Below are 26,107 nucleotides of genomic sequence, written 5' to 3'. Positions count from 1 at the left end.
ATCGAAATGTGATTGTGTTAGGAGATAAGGACAATAAGGCCATTAAGGTTAAGTGAGGTCATAGGGGTGGAGCCTTTACTAGTAGGATTGTGTCCTTACAAAAGGAGACACAAGAAGCCATCTCTCTTCTCCCTGCCTTGTCTGCAAGGCAAGGAGAAGAGTCCTCACTAGAAACCCAGTTGGCTTATGCCTTGGTCTTGGACTTCTCAGCTTCCAGACCTGTGAGAAATAAGTTTCTGTTGTTCAAGCCACCCAATCTATAGCATTTTGTTATGATGCCCTGAGCACACTAATAGAGTGTATATGAAGTTTCAGTCAAAATGTTGGTAAAAAAATATTCTGCATTGTGTATCGCTTCCTAGGGGACTATGGATGTTGACTAGACCTGAATTTCCTCCATTTATTTAAGACATGACACTACCCTCCGGTGTTGAAGGAGGACCTGTTGTTTGTTTTGTCCCAGATTTTAGACATAAGGGCAGGCAGGAATTGTTCTTGCTCCTCATCTTGCTTACTCCTAGCAAGATATCCTGCATTATAAAAGGCTTATGGCAAATACTTGCTTGACTGAATTAAGAGGTCACTACTATTGAGGCACAAGGTAAAGAGGAGCTAATCAAGGAAGTCACCAGAGATAGGTTTTGCGTTTAAGCATTTCTACAGTCCCAAGAACGAAGCAATTAAGAGTTAACACAGAGATTGCACATTCATGTGTGCATTCCCTCTCTGAAGCTCAGTGTCTGCACAGTCAGGAATCCTGATTCTCTTCACTATGAATAATCTGGATAACTGTTTCTTATTTTATGACAACTTTTTATAAATTGTACTTTTGAACTTTTAAGAATATCAGGTTTTGTGGCATCTCTACTAGCTAACTTTATCTCTCTATCAGTTTTCACCACATGAATGAAGCACAGTCTGAAATGCTCTTGAGTTACCATTCAAGGCTTTGAACATGTAGCCATGGCCATAAATCATCCATAAAAACATTGACCTCCAGGATGACTAAAATTCTAGAAGCTTATTTTCCTCCATTTCCTCCTATTTTCAGCCAGACGTCTTAACCACTAACAGATTTGCATGCTGCCATAAGAGCTAGTTATTTTATAACAAAATGAATTTTCCAAAATATGTTGATAGTATTTACCATTTAAAATTATTAATGTTTAAAAAGTCCTCTATTTTCTGAATTTATAATAAATATTTTCTTATTGATTCATAATCCTCTTGATTATATACACCCTAAAGTCTTCATATCAAAAGTTGAAGATGATTTCAGAGGGGAAGAATGTTCTCTTCTGTATAAATCATAAAATTAGTCTATGGTCTATAAGTAAGGTAACAAAATTAATAAGTTACTTGACAGGCTTCCATTGTTAACACAGCCCAAAATACTCTGCATTTCCTTTTTTATGGAGTGATAGAAGCCTTTGGTCACAATTTAGTGAAACAAAATGCTAGAATAAGAATCAATGATATTATAAAGTTATAACCTTTTGAAGCAAAAAAGAGGATAACTATGAAGAAGCATGACTTGTGCACATGGAGTGAAGCAGTTTCCCATCACAATGTCTAAGTTTTTCTAATGTCTTGTCAAAGTACTTCAGTATGCTTGTAGCTGTAACTATGGTGCCTTTGTTTTGGTCAATGATTTTTAACCTTCCATTTACATGAATACACTGCCCCAGCTCTTAAAATGAATTGTACATAACCATCCAAAATTGGACATCTGTTTCTGAAGGAAATGGTTTAGTTTTCTAAAAGCCTCTGTTCCGTTCTTACTTTTTTTCCAGTCATTAGCAATAGTTATTTGGATTTTTTTAGACATGAGGAGGCTTTCTCAAAAGTGGTACCTAACAAAATCTTAGAAGTAAACATGAAAAGAAAGCAGATTAGAATTGTTGATATTGTATAAGTGTTAAAAACCAGCTGATCCTAGATTTAAGATGAAAAATGTGTTAAAATTCAGCTGAGTAAATTTAAAGCTCAAAATGGCTTTATTCAATGATTCATGGGCTGAGCAACATCCTATCTAGCAAATAGAAAGGAACTGCAAGGAGCCAAACAAAATGGAAAGCTCTCATAGGCAGAAGCAGGCAGGGATAAGGAAAAAGCAGATTACCCCATCTTTCATTGGGGGAAGAAAGAGATCTATCAGATGGATTACCACACTAGTACCGAACAGGAAATTCCAGACTAACCCGTTAAGATTCCTAGGAAGAACTGAAATGAAAGTTAGGTTAGGTATTAAGTCTTGGTTTACTGACATGGGACTTAGCACAAGAGACTCCATTTTGGGCCTGCTGTTTCTTTTTTAACACCAGAATTATGTATATTCATTAAGTTTATATAAATTTAAGGATTCATCCTCAAAATATATGATACAAACTTACGGTTTAAAATTTTATCCTTTATGCCACACAAGTGCTAAACTGTGCATATCTCAGGAATCCAGCATTTCTTCTTCAATACCATCAAAACATATATTTTTTAAAGATTTTAAGTAATTTCTATACCCAACATGAGGCAAACTCATAATCCTGAGGTCAAGAGTCACAAACTCTGCTGGCTGAGCCAGCCAAGTGCCCCCAAAATTTATATTTTAAATTAACTCATTAAAATCCTACACAGTTTTAGGGATCCCTGGGTGGCTCAGCGGTATAGCGCCTGCCTTTGGCCCAAGGCGTGATCTTGGAGTCCTGGGATCAAGTCCCACATCAGGATCCCTGCATGGAGCCTGCTTCTCCCTCTGCCTGTGTCTCTGCCTCTCTCTCTCTCTGTCTCATGAATAAAAAATTTTAAAAAATAAAATAAATAAAATCCTACACAGTTTTAAAACAAATACTAACATTTTATAATTCTGAACTATTTCAGAATTATAACCAGTTCTGTGACATTATTCCTTTCTTTACCTATCAGTAATGTATTTTATATGATTGATGAGATTCAACTTTCTAGTCATTTAATCAATTTTCCAAAGATAAGGAGCCTAGCAGACCTAATCCATAACTTTTTTCAAAGGTAAATTCTCAGTTCTTTATTAAGCAAGTTAGTCTGTCATTGTATTTCTCTACCCTCTTGTCCAGGAATAAGGCTTATGTAGTCTTCCTTGGAATTTATAGGGATGTGACAAATTCCATTAGAAAGTCAATCTAGTTTTTTGTGTCTCTTGACATCAACACACTAGGTCAGGCTGTATCTGAGAGGAGCATGTGAAAATGGCTGTCTTACTGCATTTCTCATTTTTATACTCTGGGTTGATATCCCTTGAAAGTTACATTATAGATCATTTTATCAAAGGCCTACCAACAATAGCAGCTGTGCAAGGGTTGGTTCCGCCTAATGAGATATGTCCTCCAAAGCCACTAACGGCTTGATGCTCTAACAAAACCTGGTTACCTAAATACTTCACCATGACTTCGGGCTAGTCTCAGACTTACCATGTCTGATCTACACATTCATTCTCAGACCTCAAAAGCACATTGCTTAATATCTTCTATTCTGTAAGTATAGGGTGAAAGCCCAAACAAATTCAAGTATACAAAAACAGTGTTTCACTTTATTATTGCTTCTCCTCTGCCCCTGATTTGTATGCACTGCAGCAAACACATACATAGACTTATCTATAAGTATACACAAGTAGGTTTTCAGTTTGATTCCTGGATCTCAGACTCATTTAAAAATAGTACAGAGGTGGCTCAGTCAGTTGAGTGTCTGACTCTTGGTTTCAGTTCAGGTCATGGTCTCAGGGTTGTGGGATTGAGCCCTATGTCGGGCTCCATGCTTGGCACATCTACTTGAGTTTCTCTCCCTTTGCCACTCCCCCTGCTTGTGCATGGGTTCTCTCTCTCTCTCTCTAAGATAAATACATTTTTTAAAAATAAAAATAATATGTACCATCCCGAAATCACTGCCCTGGAAAAGGAGGTTCAAGGTACAATCTCATCAGCAAATTTTTCTTACAGTGGACCCACTTTGTGGCTATTTATGGTCTTTCATCCTTACTCTAAGGTATATTGTGTATTATAGGTGAATGGGAGGGATGATATGTATCAATTTTTTTAATATGATATGGTTTTTTAGGATCCATCAGTTGAATAATGCCTGTTCACGATGAGCCTATTGATTTGCCTGTTTCCACAATTGTGTTCACTAAAATCTGCTCATCTAAATGTTATTATTGACTAGTTCAAAGTCTAAAACCAAATTTTTACAACACCTTCATTCCCATGATAAATTACCATTTCCTAAGAAATTCTAAGGAGATCAGTCAAATAATCAGAAAACTGAAGTCTCAATACAAATGTAATGAATGATTTGCTATCATTCATTTAGGTAGGGCTAAACATACTACAACTCATGGGCTTTAGTTATGATGGATTAAAAAATAACCAGCTAATGAAATTAAACACTAAAGTCTTATGTTGTCCCTGGTGAAACAATGGCTCATTTTTATTTTGGTTTATAACTTGATTATAAATTTGAAGATTCGCTTGTTAGTACAGCCAAGCATCTTTTTATGGAATCCAAGTGCGTTTCATTAAGCATTTAACATCAGTCCCAGGCACCAGCAATCCTAAAGAGCCATTGAGCATGGAAGACATTAAACATTCATTTTTCTGCCCTGCAATCAGCCTTAACCATGATCTGTCACCCCCACACTAGATTACCTGAGAGTCTTTCTGTGTCAGATATTATGTAGTAGAGACTTGAACTTAGTACAAATGAGAATTAGGCTTGGGCAGCCCAGGTGCCTCAGCGGTTTAGCGCCGCCTTCAGCCCAGGGTGTGATCCTGGAGCCACAGGATCCAGTCCCGCATCGGGCTCCCTGCATGGAGCCGGCTTCTCCCTCTGCCTGTGTCTCTGCCTCTGTGTGTTTGTGTGTGTGTGTTTCTGTCTCTCATGAATAAATAAATAAAATCTTTAAAAAAAATTAAATTACTAAGCGAATTTCCATTTCCGATTTTAAACAAAACTTAAATGCCTGCCTTCAGAAATAAGATAGAGTGATGTTTAATACCAGGACCCTGGTCTGTCCTGCCATGAGCAGTTTACACATCCTTCCTTCCTTAATTTTGAAGATTTTCAAATTTGGCTTAAATATTTCATATGAGTTGGAATCCCTGGGTGGCACAGCGGTTTGGCGCCTGCCTTTGGCCCAGGGCGCGATCCTGGAGACCTGGAATCGAATCCCACGTCGGGCTCCCGGTGCACGGAGCCTGCTTCTCCCTCTGCCTGTGTCTCTGCCTCTCTCTCTCTCTCTGTGTGTGTGACTATCATAAATAAATAAAAATTTAAAAAAAAAATTTCATATGAGTTGACACCACAGTAGTTTGATGGCACATACATTAGAACTAACCTCTAATCAAGTCAAATGCTGATTAATTCTTAATTAATGTATCTTTACAGGAATAGTTCTCTAATATTACTTTGATTTATTACTAATTCTTATGATTATCCTGGACTGAGTAATTTAAATATGGAAAGGCCCTATAAGTACCTGCTGGACCTAATTTGCAAGTGAAAATAGTCATTGTTCACACAAATAGTGGGTATATTCTCATTTAGAGGCTAAGAAGCTGTTCAGTATCTCCTTGAATCTGTTTATTAATATGAAGCTGGCAGTCTCTCCTGGTTTGCTGAGCAGGTTATATTATTTTCTGTAACGATTTTGTTTTTGAAGTTTTCTTTTAATGCTTTATCTGGAAGAATAAAAAAATTTTTGAAGAATTCAATAAATTTGAATTGACATTTTGGGGATATAAACAAGAATCCTCACTAAAAGTATTCTGTAAGTGAAATGTGGCAAGTAGATAAAATTAAAAGGAACATCCAGTCTGTTCATTTTTTTTTTTCATTACAAATAGTCTTTGAGGTATATATTTTCCATAGGGCTGTATTTGTGGGGGTTTTGGTTTTTAGGCTTGTTTTTTTGTTTTGGTTTGGTTTGGTTTGGTTTTTCTGGATTTTTTAGACCTAAGCATGTGTCAGTGCCAAAAATTTGTTCTCATGACCTCTGACAAAATGGAGCAAAACTAACAGGTCTAGAGGGTTGACTTAACCTTGCAGGAAAAAAAAAAAGTATGTTTTTAAAGTCATCATTCCTAAGAATGATCACTATGTGTGTGTCTGAAGAATGGCTGTTTAAACAAGGGACCCCTTATAGATACAAATGATACCTAATTTGCAAGTGAAAATATAATTGTTTATGCAGATGTGAGTTTATTCTCATTTATGGGCAGTAGGTCTATTCATTGCCTTCCCCCCACTACTACCACCAAAAAATACAGCTCTAGACATATAATCACTATGCAAATCTAGTCAGCCTGTTTATACTGGAAACAAATGTAGCCAATTATAGAAAAATAGGTGGAGCTGTTTTAAGCATTCATTAAATCTCTCAGGGCAAGGGGGTAAATTAAACTTTATAAGGCTGCTATAAAAATAACTATTTTAGAATTTAAATATGGCTGTACAATTTAGTGGTTGTTACCAGATTCAATTTTAACACCAAAATTATTTTCAAAAAATACGCCAAATAAAGCCTGGCATCTAGGGACGTATGACTGCCCACCACACAGCATTTAAGAATCAGGGGCTCAGCATGTCCCATTTCATGCTGAATCAAGAGTGGCCTTTGAATTTCTGAAAAGAATCCCATGGTTTGACCAGTCTTGAATAAATATAGTAGTGGGATGGGTTAAGTAGGTGAACTCCTGTCAGCATCATCCACAGGGTAAAAAGCATGGTCCCTCCCACCCATTAAATGGTCTGCATGATCACAGCCAAGAAGCTAGCTTTTTACGACCTGTTTTCTCTTTTAATGATGTATCTTGGAGATAGAATTAAAGTAGTAGAATATGAATGTTGAAATGTCATTTGAAAAGTTAAAGCATCAGTGCAGGTCAGATTTCCATGCAGAATGACTTGTACAGCTAGCTACATAAAAAGTAATAATCAGGAATGCCTGGGTGGCTCAGTGGTTGAGTGTCTGCCTTCAGCTCAGCGTGATCCGAGGATCTGGGATTGTGGTCAGCCCCCCCCCCCCATGGGTCTCCCTACATAGTGCCTTCTTCTCCCTCTGCCTATGTCTCTGCTTCTCTCTCTGCCTCTCTCTGTCTCTCATGAATAAATAAAACCTTAAAAAAAAAAAAAGTAAAACCAGGCTTATGAGAAGGGGATGGAAAAGATACAGTTGTGTGTCAGACACTGTGCTGGGTGCCTTAGTGGCAGAGTGGATGGTGGCTTTCAGTTAAGTGATCTAAAGAACCCCGGATTCCTTTAGTCAAAAAACAAAACTAAATTATGCACACACTCTTTTGTTCCAGTTATATTTTGTTAAGTTCATCTCTTTATGCTAAATGTGGTCTCTATAGTTCTCTTTGAAAATGTGCATACCCATGGAAAAGATGGCACATTAGCTGGCAGTCACATTAGGATTACATATATGAAAATTTCCTCTGGGAGAGAAAGTTCTGTGCCTTTCAGGAGGGGAAAATAGGCCAGGAAATCACCCAACCAAGTACAAGCTGGATTTCCCCTACTTTACAGAGTTGCTCCGCAGTCAGTTAGAGAGGCTCAACTTTGAATTACTACACTGTGGTGAAGAGTGGGAAATTTGGAAAGTTTTGGTGTATGTCCTTGTCCCAAAGTAGGCCTGGCTTCGCTTCGCTGCTCTTCTCTTTTCTTTCTTTCTTTCTTTCTTTCTTTCTTTCTTTCTTTCTTTCTTTCTTTCTTTCTTTCTTTCTTTCTAAGTAAGAGAAGCTTGCAGCTGGACTGAGAAGTGTTAAGGTAAAGAAAGGTCAACAGGTTAGAGAGGCCAGTGCAACAGGGCTTGTTAGGAGTAATCAAAGACCTACTTAGGGAAGCAGCAGGAAGCAGAGAGTTGGGATTTCCACCCTAGGGAAGTTATAGGGGCCATCTGGAGAGAGAGAAGTTGACTTAAGTCTGAAAAGGTTTAAAATCCAGTTTAAAATACTGATTAGAAAAATCCCACAATGGGCAGTTTGATCTTTTTTTTTTCCCTTTCTCATATATGGGTCAAGGTGATTGTACCCAATAGTTCAGCATTATTGGAGCACCTGGCAGGCTCAGTAGAGCATGCAACTCTTGATCTCAGACGTTGTAAGTTTGAGTGCCACATTGGATATAGAGATTACTTTAAAATAAATCCTTTAATAGTTCACCATTATTTTTAAGGAGTTAATGTGTAGACAGATAACTTTGCTTTTGTCTTACCTTTTTTCATTCCTCCTTTCTGTATTTTAAGACACAGCTCCCACCCTCCACCATGAGACCAGTGGTTTATATTTTCTTCTTCTGCACAGATTGATCTCCCTAGGGAAGATTAGGACAATATAGACTGACCAAATTGTTGTCAGGAGTCATTGCTCTAAGCTCTAAGGATGTAAACCACTTTGCATTGATGCATTGTTTTAATATATAGGCCAGCACTTTACACTTAGCACAAAGTTCTTTATCATAAATTATTCTTTTGGGGCAATGATTTCATGCTAATATATATTAGTGTTCTCTTACATTAATATGTTTACTTCTTTTGAAAACACGTTTCTTCCAGAAACAGTAAAAACTAATAGGAAGGAAAACATTAGAACAACCCCTATTGAAGATAAAAGTATGATTAAGATATTGAAAAAACAATTTAATGTGTAAAAACAACCTGGGACATCAGACAGGTTATTGGCAAAAGTGCATCTTTATACATAGTTAGCCTTGCCACTGGGGTTCTCATGGGAGGGTAGGTGTGGTGAGGGAGCAAAGTTGGACAGGAATAGAAAGTTTTGAAAGAGGGACCTTGCATGACTAGGTTTGTGCCTTTAGAGACTAAAGTTTAGCGTCTGAGAGTGGAGAGACTGAAGACAGAGATATTTAGGTAAGAGATGACAGACCATGAAGAGGAAGAGAAGGGGAAGGGGAAGGGACAAGAGATATTTGGGAATCAGAAAACCCAGGACTTGGTTTCCTAGCCACTATGATAGTGTCACTAGGTATAAAAATGTCATTTAGGCTTAAGCATGAGGAATAAGATGCCAGGAACTTGATGCCATCTACAAACTAAATTTCATCCTGATCAGTGCGTCTTATTACCCATTAATTCATTTATTAAATATTTATTGACTGATCATCCACAGTGCTCCAGACACTGCTGGTTTTGTTATACAGGACTGAGAAAGAAATACTGCCGATCCTCACCAAGAGAGGGGAGTTGGCAAGCACAGTGATAGCTGTAATGGTTGGGTTCTACCTTTAGCAGAGATTTCAACAACATCCCTTTTGGAGGAGAGGATAAGAGCAGCCTCAGCCCAAATCAAAGCCTACACCCTCAGAGTCATTCCTCAGCAGGAAAGCATCCATTGGCTGCCTCAACTACAGATTTCTGGCACTCGAAATCAAGCAGAATGATCTGGTAAACTGAAACCCCTGAGATTCTTGTCCAGCTCTGCTCTGAGCTGGGTTATTTATATCCCTGGTCTCAAATCCAGATTCCCAGATGCAGTGGAGACTGGACATGTGTGATAGTATCTAGGGCATGATTGCTGTACTCATACTCACTCTGAAAGCCATCTCCTGTCCCACTCCTAGCTACTGAATAGTGTAAACAGAAAAGATTATTTGAGGGGAAAAATTGATCAATTAGAATACTTGTCTGTGGTAAGTAGACTACATTTGAAGACTATGGAATAAAAGTATATCTTTATTTTGAAGAAAAAAATGCATTGCAAACCAGTTTCATTAGATTATTGTTGTCATTTTTACTTCCACCAAGGTTGGAAGGAAAAGATAGGATCAGGATAATCTTCAGTTTCTCACGGCCACAGACCATAAAAAAATACTCTAAAATAATTTGTTTTCCGGGATGCCTGGGTCGCTCAGTGGTTGAGCATCTTCCTTTGGCTTACATCATCATTCTGGGGTCCTGGGATTGAGTCCCACATCAGGCTCCACACAGGGAACCTGTTTCTCCCTCTGCCTATGTCTCTGCCTCTCTCTGTGGGTCTCTCATGAGTAAATAGATAAAATCTATAAATAAAAATAAATTAAAAATAAAATAATTTGTTTTCCATGCTTGGCAGGAAAGAACATATTTTTTAAGAACTGGATACCTGGGGGAGGGTACCTGGGGGGCTCAGTTGGTTGAGCATCTGACTCTTGGTTTCAGCTCATGTCGTGATTTCTCAGGGTCCTGGGATCAAGCCCTATGTCAGGTTCCCCAATTGGCAGAGAGTCCATTTGTCTCCTTTTCCCTCTGCCCTTCCTCCCTGCTCGCACATGTTCATTCTCTCTCAAATAAATCTTAAAAAAAAAAAAAAAAAAAAACAACTAGATACCTGGTACATATAGGCCAATAAGCTATTCTCTCATTAAAATCTACCATCCTCAGTTAATAACAAGTATTGATGATGATGTGGAGAATTGGAACCCTTACATATTGCTAGAAGGGATGCAATGATGCAGTCTCTTTAGATAGCACTTTGGCAATTCCTTTAATTGTTACACGTAGGGCTACCATCTAACCAAGCTGTTCCATACCTAGGTGTGTAACAAGAGGAATGAAAACATGTTCAACCAAAACTTGTACACAATGTTCAAAATAGCTTTGTTTATAATAGCCAATAGTGCAAATAGCCCACATGTCCATCAACTAATAAATGGATAAATAAAATTGTATATTCATACAATAGAATATTATTTGGCAACAAAAATGAATGCATGATACAGCATGGATGTATCTTGATATGTCTTATGAAAGAAGCCAATCACAAAAGACCCCATGTGTATGATACCGTTTATATGAGATGTCCAGAAGAGACAAATATATAGAGACAGAAAGTAGATAACTGGATATCAAAGGCTAGAAGATTTGGGGAGATGAAGAGTCACCACCACTGGGTACATGGTTTCTTTTTGGAGTGATGAAAAAGAGTTCTAAAATGTATTGTAATAATTGCTAACTGTGAATGTACTAAGAACCACAGAGTGTACACTTTAATTGGGTAAATTATGTGAATTCTATCTCAGTGAAGCTGCTTTTTTAAAAACCCCAGCTTCAATATCTTGGCTTCTTTGACTCTTTCCTGCTTGCTGCAGCAACAGCTCTTTACAGTGGTATTTTGGGGAAAGCGAATCTCTGGTGTCTTAAGTCCTCTACTGTAAGGATATCATCTTAGAGTTCATTAGGAATTATTACTTAACTAAGCCTGGAATTGTAACCTAGTGGCTTCTCAGTAGGAATGCACCATCTGTGCTATTTTTTAAAGGAGTCTATTCTAACAGAATGCTTTATATTTCAAAATACACATTGATTTAATGTGCATAGCACTGCAGTGTAGACTTAAAGGATGAGCTTTTAAATTTTTAAAGATACTTTATCAACAATATACTTTAGATTATAACCAGTGTATATTTTGTATTGTTTATTGAGCAGTTTCAATTCATTGGACATAGTATGGAATGGTTTTAATTTTTTCCCATCACTGCCTTAGGCCTTGTTTTGTTGAATCTTGCTTTTCTGTTCCTTAATAATATTTAGCAAATCTCATAGCATCCAGGTCACTTTCAGTTATTGGATGGTGAATCTGGTCCATTTTTAAACTCCCCTCTCGGGGGATCCCTGGATGGCTCAGCGATTTAGTGCCTGCATTTGGCCCAGGGCGTGATCCTGGAGTCCCGGGATTGAGTCCCACATCAGGCTCCCTGCATGGATCCTGTTTCTCCTGCCTGTGTCTCTACCTCTCTCTCTCTCTCTCACTGTCTCTCTCATGAATAAATAAATAAATAGACTTTAAAAAATAAAATCTTAAAAAAAAAATTCCCCTCTCATACCTGATTTAAATCTAATTTCCTCCTTCATTCCCATCCAGGTGGATGGAACATGGTCTGGTTCTCAGATACTGCCTTCTCCTCCCTTTTCAAGGCCTAACCCCCAAGAAGTTCGGGGCTAGGTAATAAATGAGAACAGTGTCCCATGGTTATTATCTTCCCAGCTTCTTTGGCAAGCACCATCTTGCCATCCATGCCCTCTGAGTGACAGGTGTCAAATACTGTTTCACATGGATAATTTAGAGAGTTCACTGCCCAGTGTGCCCTGATACAGAAGACCCAGCCCTGGCTCAGCCTCCTAATAACACCTCTTGTGGTGTTCCATTAAATATTTAACAACTGGCTAGTGGGAGGAGTGGAGTGGTGATATGTGGCATGTGTATATGCACGTACATAAAGTTATTATACATTTTACTGATGTAAAGAATGTGTAGCACACAATTTACAGATATTAAAATATACAGTACTCTTTAATGTAAGTTTCCTATAGTCATTTTATTCTCCCAGAAGTGAGTCTGTGATTTTTACCAAAATCTGTAGCCATCCTGCGGTTGCGACTGACAAATGAGTATAGTTCTAACATAAAAAATAGATGATATTTTCATTTAAAAACTAAGACAAAAATGAAACGAAGGGGATCCCTGGGTGGCTCAGTGGTTTGGTGCCTGCCTTTGGCTCTGGGTGTGATCCTGGAGACCCGGGATCGAGTCCCACATCGGGCTCTCTGCATGGAGCCTGTGTCTCTGCCTGTGTCTCTGCCTCTCTCTCGCTGTCTCTCATGAATAAGTAAATGGAATCTTTAAAAAAAAAAAAATGAAGACTCTTGGAATCTCACTTGTTAGTGTCATAAGCAACTTCTTTGCTGAATTAGGTTCAAATACTGGAAGAATATATCCTCCAGTTTTTATGCTATTCACAATGTAAAAACTCTAGACATGCTATACTTTTAGGTTTAATCTGCATTATTAGCATTTTATCCATGACTTTTCTTAACTCCAGACATTCAACAAAACAGTAAACCCAAGTCCTAAATTGTAGGGCAAGGGGCATTATAAACTTAGGTTAAAGGACAAATGATACACTGAGAGAAAATACTTCCTCCACATATAATGGGTAAATACTGTTATTAGAGGTGCACTAAATTTATTTTGGCTGAATACTGAACAGCCAGTGTTAAAATCAATGAGCAGCCTAAGCAAGGCTGATAATTCCTATCATAAAATGATCTTCTTAGACACAACAGTGAATATGAAATTAGATGAGTTTTTTATAAATAATTTATTTAATTTTAACTTTAATTTTTAATAATGACTGTATTTAAATTCCTAAAAACTTAAAAATTGTTTGCAAGCTGGTTCCAGAATACCACTGTCCCTCTCACATAGCAGTTTTCCTAAGAGCCTCTTAGTTACTGGGGTTCCCTCCTTTGTGGAGCTGCCATCTTGATAGGACACTGATAAGATAGGGACAATGTAGACAGACCACTTTCTTGGTGCTCCCTCTCTCTAATCAGGTAGTCAAGGGACAAATCAGAAGGTAAGCTGTTTAAGCAGCTCATACCTGGTTTATATCTCTGGCCAGGGATGACACTCCAGTCTGCTTCTTGCAGACACCTCAGTCTTTACTAGGTGGGTCTCTTGTTACCCCTTTGCATGATCTTGAGGGAAGAAAAGTCATCCTCTTCTCCTTTTTGTGGTGCTAAGGAGGAGGGAAACAAGAGAAGCCCCTCCACGACACACCACACTCCCAAGGTGGTAGCTCAGTTTTCCCAAAAACCTTCTTTCTTTTCTTCCCCATATTTTATGACAGATATCTGGGGCTATGAGAGCCAGCTTATCTTCTCTTAAAAAGTCCTATGGAAGGTATTGATGTCTCTTTAGAATTTGGGATACTCAGTACTTCTTTTAGCTTCACTAGTTATTAATTCTGGAGTAACAGCATATCTTTCTAGAATTGTATGCAGTTCGATTTAGCATTCTCAAATTTAAATCTAGTTTACTAATATCCACCGTTTGGTTTATATCATGGACATGATCATTTTTCTCCTAAATCACTTTGAGTCGCAGTCTCACACTCACAAACACGTGCATGCACGTGCACACACAAGTATGTGTGTGTCTGTGTGTCTGTGTGTGTCTTCTCAGGCTACTTAACAATCTTTCTGGTTTGGATTAGGCCTATAATTAGTAGTCTGGTTCCCCTGCATTCCAAAATACAAAAACCTTAACTATGTCCTACTCACTTGATTTTTAATTAGTAGACCCAGAGAAATTCAGATATTCCTAAATCTTGATAACATTCTTCAAAAGAAACATGAGATTCCTATACCCATGGGGTGGAATAGCTTTTAAATGCTCCAAGTCTTAACCTCATCAAGATTAGGAGTCTTCAAATAGTGAAGAAAAAAAGTAGGAAAGGATAACAATTTACCCTACCAGATATCAAAACATACTATAAAACTATATTGAGAAAAGGAGGACAAACAATAAAGCAAAAGACAAATTAATCTATCGAAAGAACATCTGCACAGAATCAGATCCAGATATGTATAGGAATTTTGTGTATTATAAAGCTAGCATTGCTCAAAAAGTTACTATGTGTAATTATAAGGGAATATTTCTAAAACACTGGAGTGAATGAAGAAGGCCTTTTAAATAGACATGATGTCAAACCAGAAAATGTTAAGGAAAGATTGACTTTCTAAAATTTTAAACTTATATAGGGCAAGGGGCATTATAAACTTAGGTTAAAGGACAAATGATACACTGAGAGAAAATACTTCCTCCACATATAATGGGTAAATACTGTTATTAGAGGTGCACTAAATTTATTTTGGCTGAATACTGAACAGCCAGTGTTAAAATCAATGAGCAGCCTAAGCAAGGCTGATAATTCCTATCATAAAATGATCTTCTTAGACACAACAGTGAATATGAAATTTTATTTTAAGAATTGAAGTAATATTATCATTTTACTACTGAAAATTCAGGATGTTTAAATTTAAAGTTTGTCATTATGACATAATTTAATTTTTCACCACTGCCAGCTACTAGATGGCTCCTCTGTAATATTTGTCTCACTTGATGAAAAGCATGAATTAGGAGGGGAGGCTTATTTATGCCATTGTGGTCACTGTTAATGGAGATTTTGCTATCAGATCAGTAAACTTTACTTTTCCTCTGATACAAAGATAAAGACTTACCTTCTAAACTCCCAGACTGGAAGATCTGGCTGGTAGTGGTGTTGCAGTGTCATTGAAGTGCTCCCATGAACTGAAACTATGCAGTGCATAAAGAAAACACTATGTAAATATTTAAGAAGCAAACATAAGGGTTTTTCCCTCACATTTTAATTTCTAATATTTTTACATTTGCTTGCTGCTTTCCACAATCACTGGATGTGCTACTTTCCCTGACAACAGCCATTGGCTGTTACCTTTCTCGTATTAGTTTTTGCAGCTGACAATATTAAGACCCATTTTGTTCCAGCAGCTTTTTCACCTATGGTAGCTCCTCTTCCATCTCACTTTGAACATTTGTTTGAATACCTGAGAAAGCAGTTCCAAATTATTTCCTTGTATGTCACAGTGTTTATCTTTGGCCATAATGCTTACCAATATTTTTAAAACTGGTATTCAGATAGTAGCATTAAGTACAAATAATGAACGTATCAAGCTTGTTAAGTATGATGGTAACTGGGACGCCTGGGTGGCTCAGTGTAGTTGTCTCCCTTCAGATCAGGGCGTGATCCTGGGTCCTGGGATTGAGTCCTGCATCAGGCTCCTTGCAGGGAGCCTATTTCTCCTCTGCCTACGTCACTGCCTCCCTCTGTGTCTCTCATGAGTAAATAAAATATTTTTAAAAAAATAATAAAATAAGATAAATAAATATGATGGTAACTTACATGATCTTTGATCTCCATGAGTTCGGTAAAGCTGGAAATGACATCGAAGGAGGCATCTGTCTGTTCAGTTTTCCAAACACTAAAGCAGATTTTGGCTGAATCCTGTGGCCAAAGGCAAACTTCAATTCATGTTTAATATTTATAATGTATAAAGTGCTCCTTCATATTAGTAGGAAAAACATGGACAAAAGACATGAACAAACAAATCACAGATTAATATAGTGAACAACTATGAGAAAATGTTAAATGTTAGTTAATGCATCAAGCTAAATGCAGTTACAACAATGACAGATTCTTTTTGTTAAGCTAACAAAAAAATTTTTAAAAGATAGGTAATGCAGTGTTGCTGAGAATATTTAGAAACAGGTAAATTGTACATCCTTTGAGTGAAGGCAGTTCAGCAGTATTTACCAAAAGTTTAAAATGTGTGCTCTCTGTTACTTAGAGAAATCTACTCTCCAGAAGTACTTAACCATGTGCTCAACGATTTATAAAAGACTATAATACTAGTTGTAAGATCAAAAAATCAGATCAAATTGAAGTGTGCATCAAGAAAGGAATGACAAACTGCTGAATAACCACAAAGGAATGCCCTGTAATTATTAAAAATAATGAACTAGATCTATAGTTGTACTGCCTTAGAAATGCAACTGTAGTGTATTGTTACAGAGGAAAATGCAAGTTGCAGAATGGTTTTTATGTGATTACCATTTGATTTAAACATAAAGAAAAATATATGGAAGGATGAGTATCAAACGATTAACAGTGGTTACCTTGAGATGGAAGAGGTACTGGGATGGAGGGAATTAGAGGGAAAAAGGTAATGTTTTTTGTCATATGTACTTCTTTATTATTTGAGTTTATTATAATGAGCATCTATTACTTTTTCATTTTATAAAAAAATTTAAATAAAACTAAGGTAAACTAAACAATCAATGAAAAGTTCCATGAAAGACACAAAAAATGAGCTATTCTCATCATTACAAGGCAGACACACAGAAAGCTTCCAGGGACTTGGTGAGTAGCTAAAAGAATAGTGTTAATCTTAGGTGTAATGGAACCACTGACAAAGCAGTTATTTATAGCCTTGAAGAATCCAAAAATGACAAAGTGCAAAGCACAAATTTCAATAATAAAATAATTTTTTTTAAAAAAGTAGAAAAGTGAAAGAAAGCTGTCACAATCACCATCAGGTCCCTTTCTCTGACTTGCTGATAACTCAGATTTAGAGAGGAAACTTCTGTGATGAACCAACTTAAAATGCTAGAGCTACACAGGGACACATGCTGTGTGGAGTAGCTACTATTGATGGTTGCTGTTTTGTGTGTGTTCCTTCTTCTGTTCTTCTATCTGTACTTACATCCATGCAGTCGAGTGCCAGGCAGAAATCCTGCCACGAGGCAGGATTTTGTGTAGCACTCGTTCTCCAGTACCTGGAACAGAGTACAGACTCGGTAAATATTGGTCAAATGAATGAATGTGTAGGCTCCAGTCCAGTGGGAAATAGAGATAAGTAAACAGACAACTAAAAGGCAGTATTCTCAGTGTGGTGATAGAGGTAGGAACAGACAAAACAGAAATGGGGCACTTACGACTGCTAGGAAGCTCCTAGAAGACCATCCCCAAGGATGCTGTGCTTGAGCTTAATATTGAGAAATGAGTAGAAGCCTTCAAGCAAAGGAAGCAGCAGAAGCAAAAGTGCAGACCTATGAAAGAGCAGGGTTTTATGAGGAAACTGCAAGTTGTTTTTTCTGACTGAGGTCTAGATCAAAGATCTTGGGAGCCATACTAAGGACTTCTGGATTTTTATCTGAGGAGAATGCCTTCACAAAGATGATCAGATTTATATTTGTAAAAGATGCATAAGAACACTTAGTTGCCAAGTCTTTATTTTGAAAATAATAGCAATTTTGTATGCACATTACAAGAATTAATGCATTTAATTCTTAACAACATTTTAACAAGTTGTTACTGACTCCATTTTGTAGTTGCATATACTGAGGCGCAGAGAAGTTAAGTAATTTGCCCAAGGTGACTCAGTTACTGGTGGAACTGAGCTACATACCAATGCAGTCTGTATCCAGAGCCCATGTGCTTTTCCACTATTCTGTACTATTTTTGTTTGTGATTTTTTAAGACTATATAGATTTTCTTAAGAAAATGGAATCCAATATTTTTACATGTAATTTTTCCCATATCACCTACCAACTAAGTTAGAATATTCTTTGATCTTGCAAATAGAATCACTCAGCAGTTCAGTAGTCTGCCTGTCTTGCCATACAGTTGCTGCTTATCCCCTTTAATCTTGATTCCTGTCCCCCACCTTTTCTATATAAGCTTTAACCCATTTGGCTTCCAGGGTACTCAATGTAGCCCCAGCCAAGAGAGAGGCAAGCCTGGAGGTGAAGTTGCAGGACTTGTCTAAGCCATTCTCTTCTAGAGTCAAAGGTACACAGACCACAGATTTCAAAAAAAAAAAGGGAGGGGGTGGAGCAGAGTACTCAGTATGATCACCTTATGCTCACTTGCAAATAATTATAATGGCTATTCAGTCAAGAAGCATTTAGTAAACAGCTTCTCTTTGTACCTGGAACTGTGTAGGGAGGCAGAGATGAAACTAGGAAGTAGAGAGGAGGGAAGAGGAAGGTGTGCTGCTACCCTATTGTCAACTGTCTTTCAGTCTTGTACTTTCATTCAAGCTAGTATTTCTTAGCTAGTATTGTGTCAACAAAAATGAAGGCATTTTTATTAAGCAGATGAGGTGATGTGGTTTAGAGGTCTAGTTAATGAAGAGCATTATATACTCTCACATCCATGCTGTAAATCCTGTTCCTCAGCCTCAGGGAACCTCTAATACATGCAGCATTGGTATTTGAAAGAACTAAGTGATTAAAATTATCCAACCTTGTGCTGCAAAGCATAAACATAAATGTTCCTCTTCCAAAAATTCAAATAATTGCTTTGAAGAAGGCAAAAACTGTAGAATACTTAAATTTTAATTTATCCACTGATAAATTTTGTGGGTTTTCTTTAGTAAAGAGGAAGAAGACTGATACAGGATAATATCAAAGATCAATGAAGATTTGGGAAATTAGTAACGATGTAGAAACTCAAAATGATGGGAATTTTTCCCTTCTTTTTTAGAAAGAAAATATTAGAGAAATAAGGTCAAGTAATTTATGTTTGGAGACTGTTATTACATCCCTGGCATATCTCTATCCATGAAATATGAAACCTGTGTTAGGAGATTCATCTTTACTTAGGTTCGTAATTATACACTACAAAGAGTGTTTTATTCCATTAAATTTACTGTGATAGTCATTTTGCTACATATATATGTTGCATAGTTTTGTTTTTGTTTTTTGTAATGGTTTTTATCTTCACTTTTTTTTAAAAGATTTATTTATTTGAGAGAGCACAAACAGGGGGAGGGGCAGAGGAAGAGAGAGAATCCTCAAGCAGACTCCCTACTGAGCATGGAGCCCAGTGCAGAGCTTAATCCCAGGACCCCAAGATCATGACCTGAGCCTAAATCAAGAGCCAGCTGCTCAACCAAGCCGCTAGGCACCCCTATATTATATAGTTTTGATTCATTAACCTACAATCTTAACTTTCTTCTATTCAGCAAAACATTTTAGCATTGAGAATTGGTTAATAACACGTGATTTTTTTAATTCCTTCATTTTGTATTTTTATGTTATTCATTTATACTTTAAACGAATTTCAGATCTGCATAAATTGTGAAAGTGTATGCACAGTACTGTTCCTCACAGCGTTTTTTATGAAGCCAAAAATTGGTAAGAATCCAAAGGTCTCTAAACAAGAATTTGGTTATTCAGGTGAATATTTAAAATGATAAAGTCGATTTGTAATTATTGATATAAAAAGTTTTTACAACATTACAAAAGCAGACTATAAATTCATCTTTTTTAAATTGTGTGTTTAGAGAAGTAGCCCAGGAAGATATTAAGGCAAAATGTTAACAGTACTTCTGAGTAAATTTACAGATGGTCTTCACCTACAGTTTTCAGTCTTGTGTATTGTTTGAAGTGGTTTTTATTAATTATTGCTTTTATAGTTAGCATGTATAGTTTTACAAGTGGAAAAATAATATTTTTATAGTCAAACTTGGAAAGGTAAAAGGAACTCCGAAAGAAATCTAATGTTAATTGTTTAAGCATAGAAAAAAACTTTACATAATGCATGTCAATTCTCTCAGTGCTCTAACTTGCTTTAAGATTTCCCCCCTTCGGGATCCCTGGGTGGCGCAGCGGTTTGGCGCCTGCCTTTGGCCCAGGGCGAGATCCTGGAGACCCAGGATCGAATCCCACATCGGGCTCCCGGTGCATGGAGCCTGCTTCTCCCTCTGCCTATGTCTCTGCGCCTCTCTCTCTCTCTCCCTCTGTGACTATCATAAATAAATAAATAAATAAATAAATAAATAAATAAATAAATAAATAAATAAATAAATGAATGAATGAATAAATAAATAAAAGCTGGTTAAGGAAAATTGAACAATTCTCCTTAAAAAAAAAAAAAAAAGATTTCCCCCCTTCTTCTCCGACTGAAATAGTATTAACACCTGATTGTAACACCTTTTCCCACACACAGCTTCCTGTTCCCTATCCTTCATCTGTCCCCTTCTTCCTCCTTTGACCTGAAATGACAGACCTATCTTATTCCCCATAATGCCCACACTGTGAGAATACAATTTGAGGCAGAACATGAATGTCACTGGTCATTCAGACAGTAAGCCTGTCCTTTACCTCAATCAGTGAGTCAGCTCAGAGCATGATTCTAGTCCAGGGATCGAGTCTTTCAGTGGGCTCCCTTCGAGGAGCCTGCTTCTCCCTCTGCCTGTGTCTCTGCCTCTCTGTGTCTCTCATGAATAAATAAATAAAATCTTTAAAAAAAAAAAAAAAAAAAAGAGGAAAGCACAGATGGATCTTCAGTGCATTTCACTAATAGAGATCATGTTCAATTAAAAACACTTGTCTTGAATGATGTAGACTTCAGCTCTTGAAGATACCTTGATGACTGAAGCTTTTGCATTCTAGACTGCCAGAAATTGGAATAAGATGATTTTTTTTTTCAAGAGTAGAGAAATGTGACTCAGACCTCTCTTTGGCACTTTAGACTCTAAAGCCATTACTTAATCTGAACTGAAAGACCACAGTTCTTAAAAATATCTTAACCAGTTTTCAGGCATTTGGTATTCTTAGTTTAAATCTTTTTGAACCTGGTTGGTTTATTTTTTTTATTTTATTTATTTATTCACAAGAGACAGAGAGGCAGAGGGAGAAGCAGGCTCCATGCAAGGAGCCTGATGTGGGACTCGAACCTGGGAATCCAGGATCACACCCTGAGCCAAAGGCAGGCACTCAACTGCTGAGCCACTCAGGTGTCCCTGAACCTGGTTGGTTTAAGTGATAGTTTTAGTTTCAGCATTTGGGCAAAGTGAAGGAGAAAAATCACAAAGTAGCCAGAGAGGCAGAAGTTCTAAACAAACCTCCTCCCCGCCCCCCATACTGGGTAATCTATTTAAATTGTGATATAAGTGAATGTAAGAAACTAGCCTCTCCCTAGAATAAATATAATCAAGCCTAGCACAAGTCCAAGAAAACATAAGCAAGGTTTCTTAAAATGTAAGCAATGTCTTGTGGAGAGAAGGCTTGGAAATGCTTTGTCAGCAGCAGTCTCTGCAGATCATTAAAAGATGATATTTCTGTTGCACCTCTAATATTGAGAATGTATGACCATGAGTATCTTATTAAGCCAGAATCTTCCCAGGTTATAGGTTGCGTTAGACCATAGGCACACTTCCTTACTCTTTTCATTTTTAACATAGTTTGCTAATTTTGCTCCTTTCCCTTTTGGTTCCTCCTTATCCATCTGCTCTAATACACTCAAATTCTCAACACCAAAAACAGAGGAAATAAAAATCAGGGAAGGAGTGAAATTAGGGAATGGAGAGAAAGGGGTACATTCTGGGACCCCCAGAAACCTAAATTACTTTATTTTTAATTGCTCTGATTTTTTTTTCCCAATCCTCTCTGGGTAGAGAGCAATCTCCCAAGCAGTGTGTAGTTAAGTGTGTGGGCTCCAGGCTCAGAGCCTCGTGCCGCCACTTACTCTGTCTTGGGCAAGTGGCTTACTACCTTCCTAGTGTTTTAGTTCCTGAAGTGTCAGTTCCTCAGACCTTTATGGAGTTAGTATGTTAAAGTTTAGGACATATTAGCTATTATTTAATATCTACCAGTATTTTAATAATAAAGAGCTATATAGATTTTGCTATTTCCACCTTTGGAGGAAGAAGTAGACCATCTTCCCCTGTGTCAATAGGTCTCACTAAGGCTGCTGCTTGCTCATGTTCAGCTGAGGATCCTGAATTCTCCCCCAGTGGAAGCACTGAAGGGTGTGAGTGCCACCACTGCCACCCCCTAGGGTCTAAGCCCCAGGGTGAAGGAATTGGCCAGGCCAACAGAACCACTTCCCAAAGAGATCTCCATGAAACAGCTACCTAAAAACATGGGGAGGAGAGTGAGAAGTGTGCAGTGGGGGCAGAGGGAGAGAATAAGACCTATCAAGAGGCATGACAAGAGCCATCAGTAAAAGCACAGGAGGATGACTCTGGGCAGCTGGTGTGAAATGCGATCTGTCACTGTCAGGTCATTTACGGGTCTTTGCTAAAGTGACATTGTTCCAAGTTAGAGCAGCCACTTCCCACCATCTCATCTATTCCTTGAATGAAGGCTAGCTTTCCAGACACTCCTTTTCCCCAGCTTCGAAAGAAGAAATGCTCCTGGTATTTACTGATTCCTGACTCTGTTTCCCTTCCAGCTGACCCTCTGGTGGGCAGCATTGCCACACAGTACATGACCAACAGAGCAGAGCACGACCGGATGGCCAGACAGTGGACCAAGCGGTATGCCACATAGGGGCCTGCTGCTTGCTGCCCCCGCCGGACCTGTGCAAGCACATTCACCAAGTGCATCAATAGCCCTACCCACCCCTCCAGACCTCGGTTCTTATTTTCTTATTTTTATTAAATTTTGAACCTTTTTCTGATGGTATGTCATCCATCCCCCCACTCCCTTCCTTCTCCCTCCCTCTTCTTCCTCCTTTTCCTTGCCTCTTCCCTCCAGCACCACCCCCCTTCTCAATTTATTCCCTTTTCTGATTTCTATTAACTTGAAAAATTTGGGTTGGTTTTTTTTTTTTCTCCCACCTCAACATGGATGGGAACTTTTGTTTTCAGTGCAAACAATGTTGGTTCTGTAATAGTAAGAGCTTTCTTACAAAGCTTTGTATTACTGTGTGGTTTTGTTTTTTGTTGTTTGTTTTATTTTGATTTTTTTTCCTTTTATGTGATCTTTGGGAAAACACGAATTCAGAATTATATCTCATTTCTACTTAAACGTAGTGCTTAGGGTTAATTTTTTGTACTGAAGTCTTTATTGGTGGGTGCATGCTACTGGGAACAAGTTTTTTGTACAAAAGCTTCAATCAGAATCACTGTGCATTACTGAGACTCTGTTTATCACTAGCCTTCTGTCCCCCACACAGAAGACTGTTGGATTGAACAAAATAATATGTATTTTGATTTACTTAAAGTGCTTGTAAATTTCTTAGGGACCTGCCACTTTTGACTGTGGATCAGTTGATGTACACTTGTATTATTAAAGCACTCAATAAATCACTGTGGCTGATAAATGCACTTCTGGTAACCCAGCGTTTGCTGTGTGTCCTGGTGACCAGCAAGGCTTGTCTAATTCAATTACAGATTCAAGTGTATTTTTCATCTTAGACCTCTAATACTTCTTTGTAGCTGAGTTGCTTAGCATGTGGAATTTCTCCAGCTGTCAATAACCTGATGACTTTACAGTTGTTTCAGACCACTATCACTGTACAAATTAGCTGGACATGACTTTCTCATAGACATCTTTTCTGTTACAGCCTTCTTTACTCAACAATTAAAATATGGGACTCCAAAAATAGCTTCTAGTGAAAGTCAAGTCTGAGCTGATTGATCATTGGGTTAGACCACTTCTGAATTTATTTCTCTCCTTTTTTACTTTTAAGACTGTTATAGTGATCACCCTCGAGTTTTGGTTTTGGGTTTTTTTCCATAATTTTGGTGAAAGAAGTAGACTCAGCTGCGTCATTCATGGCCAACACATTCACTGACAAGGGTACACATATTTGGCTTTACCCGTCAGCCTATTTTAGGTACGTTTTGTTTTTCTCTCCATAATTTTAGTAGAAGAAATAAACTCAACTGTATCACCCCCCTGGTCAACACATTAAGTGACAAAGGTATGTCTGTCTGTCTGGCTTTGACCTTAAGACTATTTTAGGTATGCAGCTATACGAGGCAGAAGAAACTTGTATGTGGTGCAGTTTGAAAAACTGTACTGACATGCTGATTGAAATTCAGGGTTCTTTGTGTTACAAGGTATATTAGAAACTTCTGCTTTCACTAATAATAGTTATAAGCTCACTATACCACTTGGTCTCATTTAAGGAAAATCTTTACTGCTCAATAGTGAGACTTACAAATGCAAGTCATTCACCTCTAAATAGTTCTTATTCAAATTTAAAATCTTTATTGGAAACATTTTAAATATCTGATTCAAAAGATGAAGGTTTTTGTGGTTAAAGAAAAGTCATAAAGAAAATATTATTCAAATATTGAAAAGGCAGTTTTTAAACCAGAGTACCTAGGGGTATTTTTTCTCTTTTTAATAATGATTTTAACGTTCATTTTATTTGAAAACATTTTCCAGTTGTATCAGAACACTATATGATCTCTTGCAACTACTCAACTCTATGGTTGAAATAAAGGGACTACAGACCATACATCGAATGAGCATAGATAGCTGTGTTCCAGTAAAACTTTATCAATCAACCAGTTGCCAGATTTGGCCTGTGAGTTGTAGTTTGCCAGTCCCTGATATATAGACTAGGAGGATAAAGTCAGATACCTGTGTGTTTAACATCTCTTTCTTTTAAAATAAAATTAATTGGGCAGCCCGGTGGCTCAGTGGTGTTTAGCGCCACCTTCAGCCCAGGGCGTGACCCTGGAGACCTGGGATCCGGTCCCACATCGGGCTCCCTGCAAGGAGCCTGCTTCTTACTCTGCCTGTGTCTCTGCCTCTCTCTGTGTCTCTCATGAATGAATAAATAAATAAAATCTTTTTAAAAAATAAATAAATAAAATAAAATTATTTAGATTTAAAAATTCAATCCTAAAATCACTGAGCCATATTAATATGCAGTCTTATTAAACTTTTTTTTTGCTTTTGACCAATTAAACCGGTCTTATGATATTAATACTGACTTTCATTGACAGTGTTTAAATTCATTTTGCTTTTCTTTTAAAATGTCAACTCCAGTTGGACACATTTTAAGTGATATATCCAATATATTGCTTCTACATCTCATAACCAGGTATACTTCAGATGATTAAAAAATGTGTGTTATTTGGGAGCTAGAGATCATAACAGTTCTAGTAGAAAATCCTATCACAAGTCAGTGTTTGCTTTCCCATGGGCCATCTTTAGATTTTATGTCAATTTGATAGAAAGTCTTTAAAATTTCTTTGCCTGTGTTTATGAACTTTAAATACTTAATGACAAACAAATGTACCCTCCCCTCAAAATGTGAAACCTAGAGAAACTCTGGAGAGAGCAGCAAATCCTTAGTTAAGCCTGTTAAGACTAGATCCCAGATAACATGGTAATTTTACTTGAAATCTATAACAGCAGGCAATACAATTCCAGTAAGTTTTCAAAAATGTTTTTAAAGTAAGATTTGGGAGTAGTTTAACACTCAGAAAGCTTAAGTCATTTCACTAATGATCATGGGGATAGCATTTCTAAAATTCAGGGGTGATTTTGTACCTTAATATTTGACTTTCTATGCCAGTTATTGCTAGTTACAGTATTTTATAGATTTGTTAAACAAAATGTTGGCAGATCCTTCACAGAGGCAGGATCCTGGTCACTGAGAAAGTAGTTTGAAATGATACTTATTGATCTTTAATAATTCAGAAGGTTGTGGCCTTAATTTGTCATAAAACTACAAATAAATAGAACATTCTTTATCTCTTCTACAGGAATCCATTGAAGATTGCAAGTGTAGAAGTAGTCTTTCTTCTTATTCCAAGATTAGAGTCAACCTAGAAGTTCATCCTACAAGACTGGTTTGGGAATTAGGAAGAAAGGAAATATTTAATCAGAATATACTGTGTACCAGGCCATAAGTTACATAATAAAACCTCAGCATAGTCCTTCAGGGTGTAGGTCTGAATATCTTTATCCTTCCCCTCACCGCCCCCCCCCCCGCCCCATAATTTATATGT

At 37.5% G+C, this 26,107-nt stretch overlaps 1 protein-coding gene across 2 annotated transcripts in view; it reads left to right on the top strand.

Annotated features, from left to right (window-relative positions):
- The window catches only part of UBE2E2 (ubiquitin conjugating enzyme E2 E2), a 372,516-nt gene extending 346,629 nt beyond the window's left edge, over window positions 1–25,887 (top strand). Inside the window, exon 6 of one of the 2 annotated variants that reach the window (XM_055321142.1) lies at window positions 25,862–25,887. In XM_055321142.1, coding sequence (XP_055177117.1) covers window positions 25,862–25,872 — 11 coding nt within the window. In that variant the 3' untranslated portion in view covers window positions 25,873–25,887. Of the gene's footprint in view, window positions 1–22,584; window positions 23,462–25,861 lie in introns of those variants that run through there. The other variant, XM_055321141.1, reaches the window with a different exon arrangement.
- Window positions 25,888–26,107: the final 220 nt, after the last annotated feature.

The sequence above is a fragment of the Nyctereutes procyonoides genome, unplaced genomic scaffold (genome assembly GCF_905146905.1).
Source record: "Nyctereutes procyonoides isolate TBG_1078 unplaced genomic scaffold, NYPRO_anot_genome, whole genome shotgun sequence".
Taxonomy (NCBI): domain Eukaryota; kingdom Metazoa; phylum Chordata; class Mammalia; order Carnivora; family Canidae; genus Nyctereutes; species Nyctereutes procyonoides.
The sequence above is the reverse complement of the archived record's forward strand: the minus strand, read 5'-3'. Positions and strand labels throughout refer to the sequence as shown.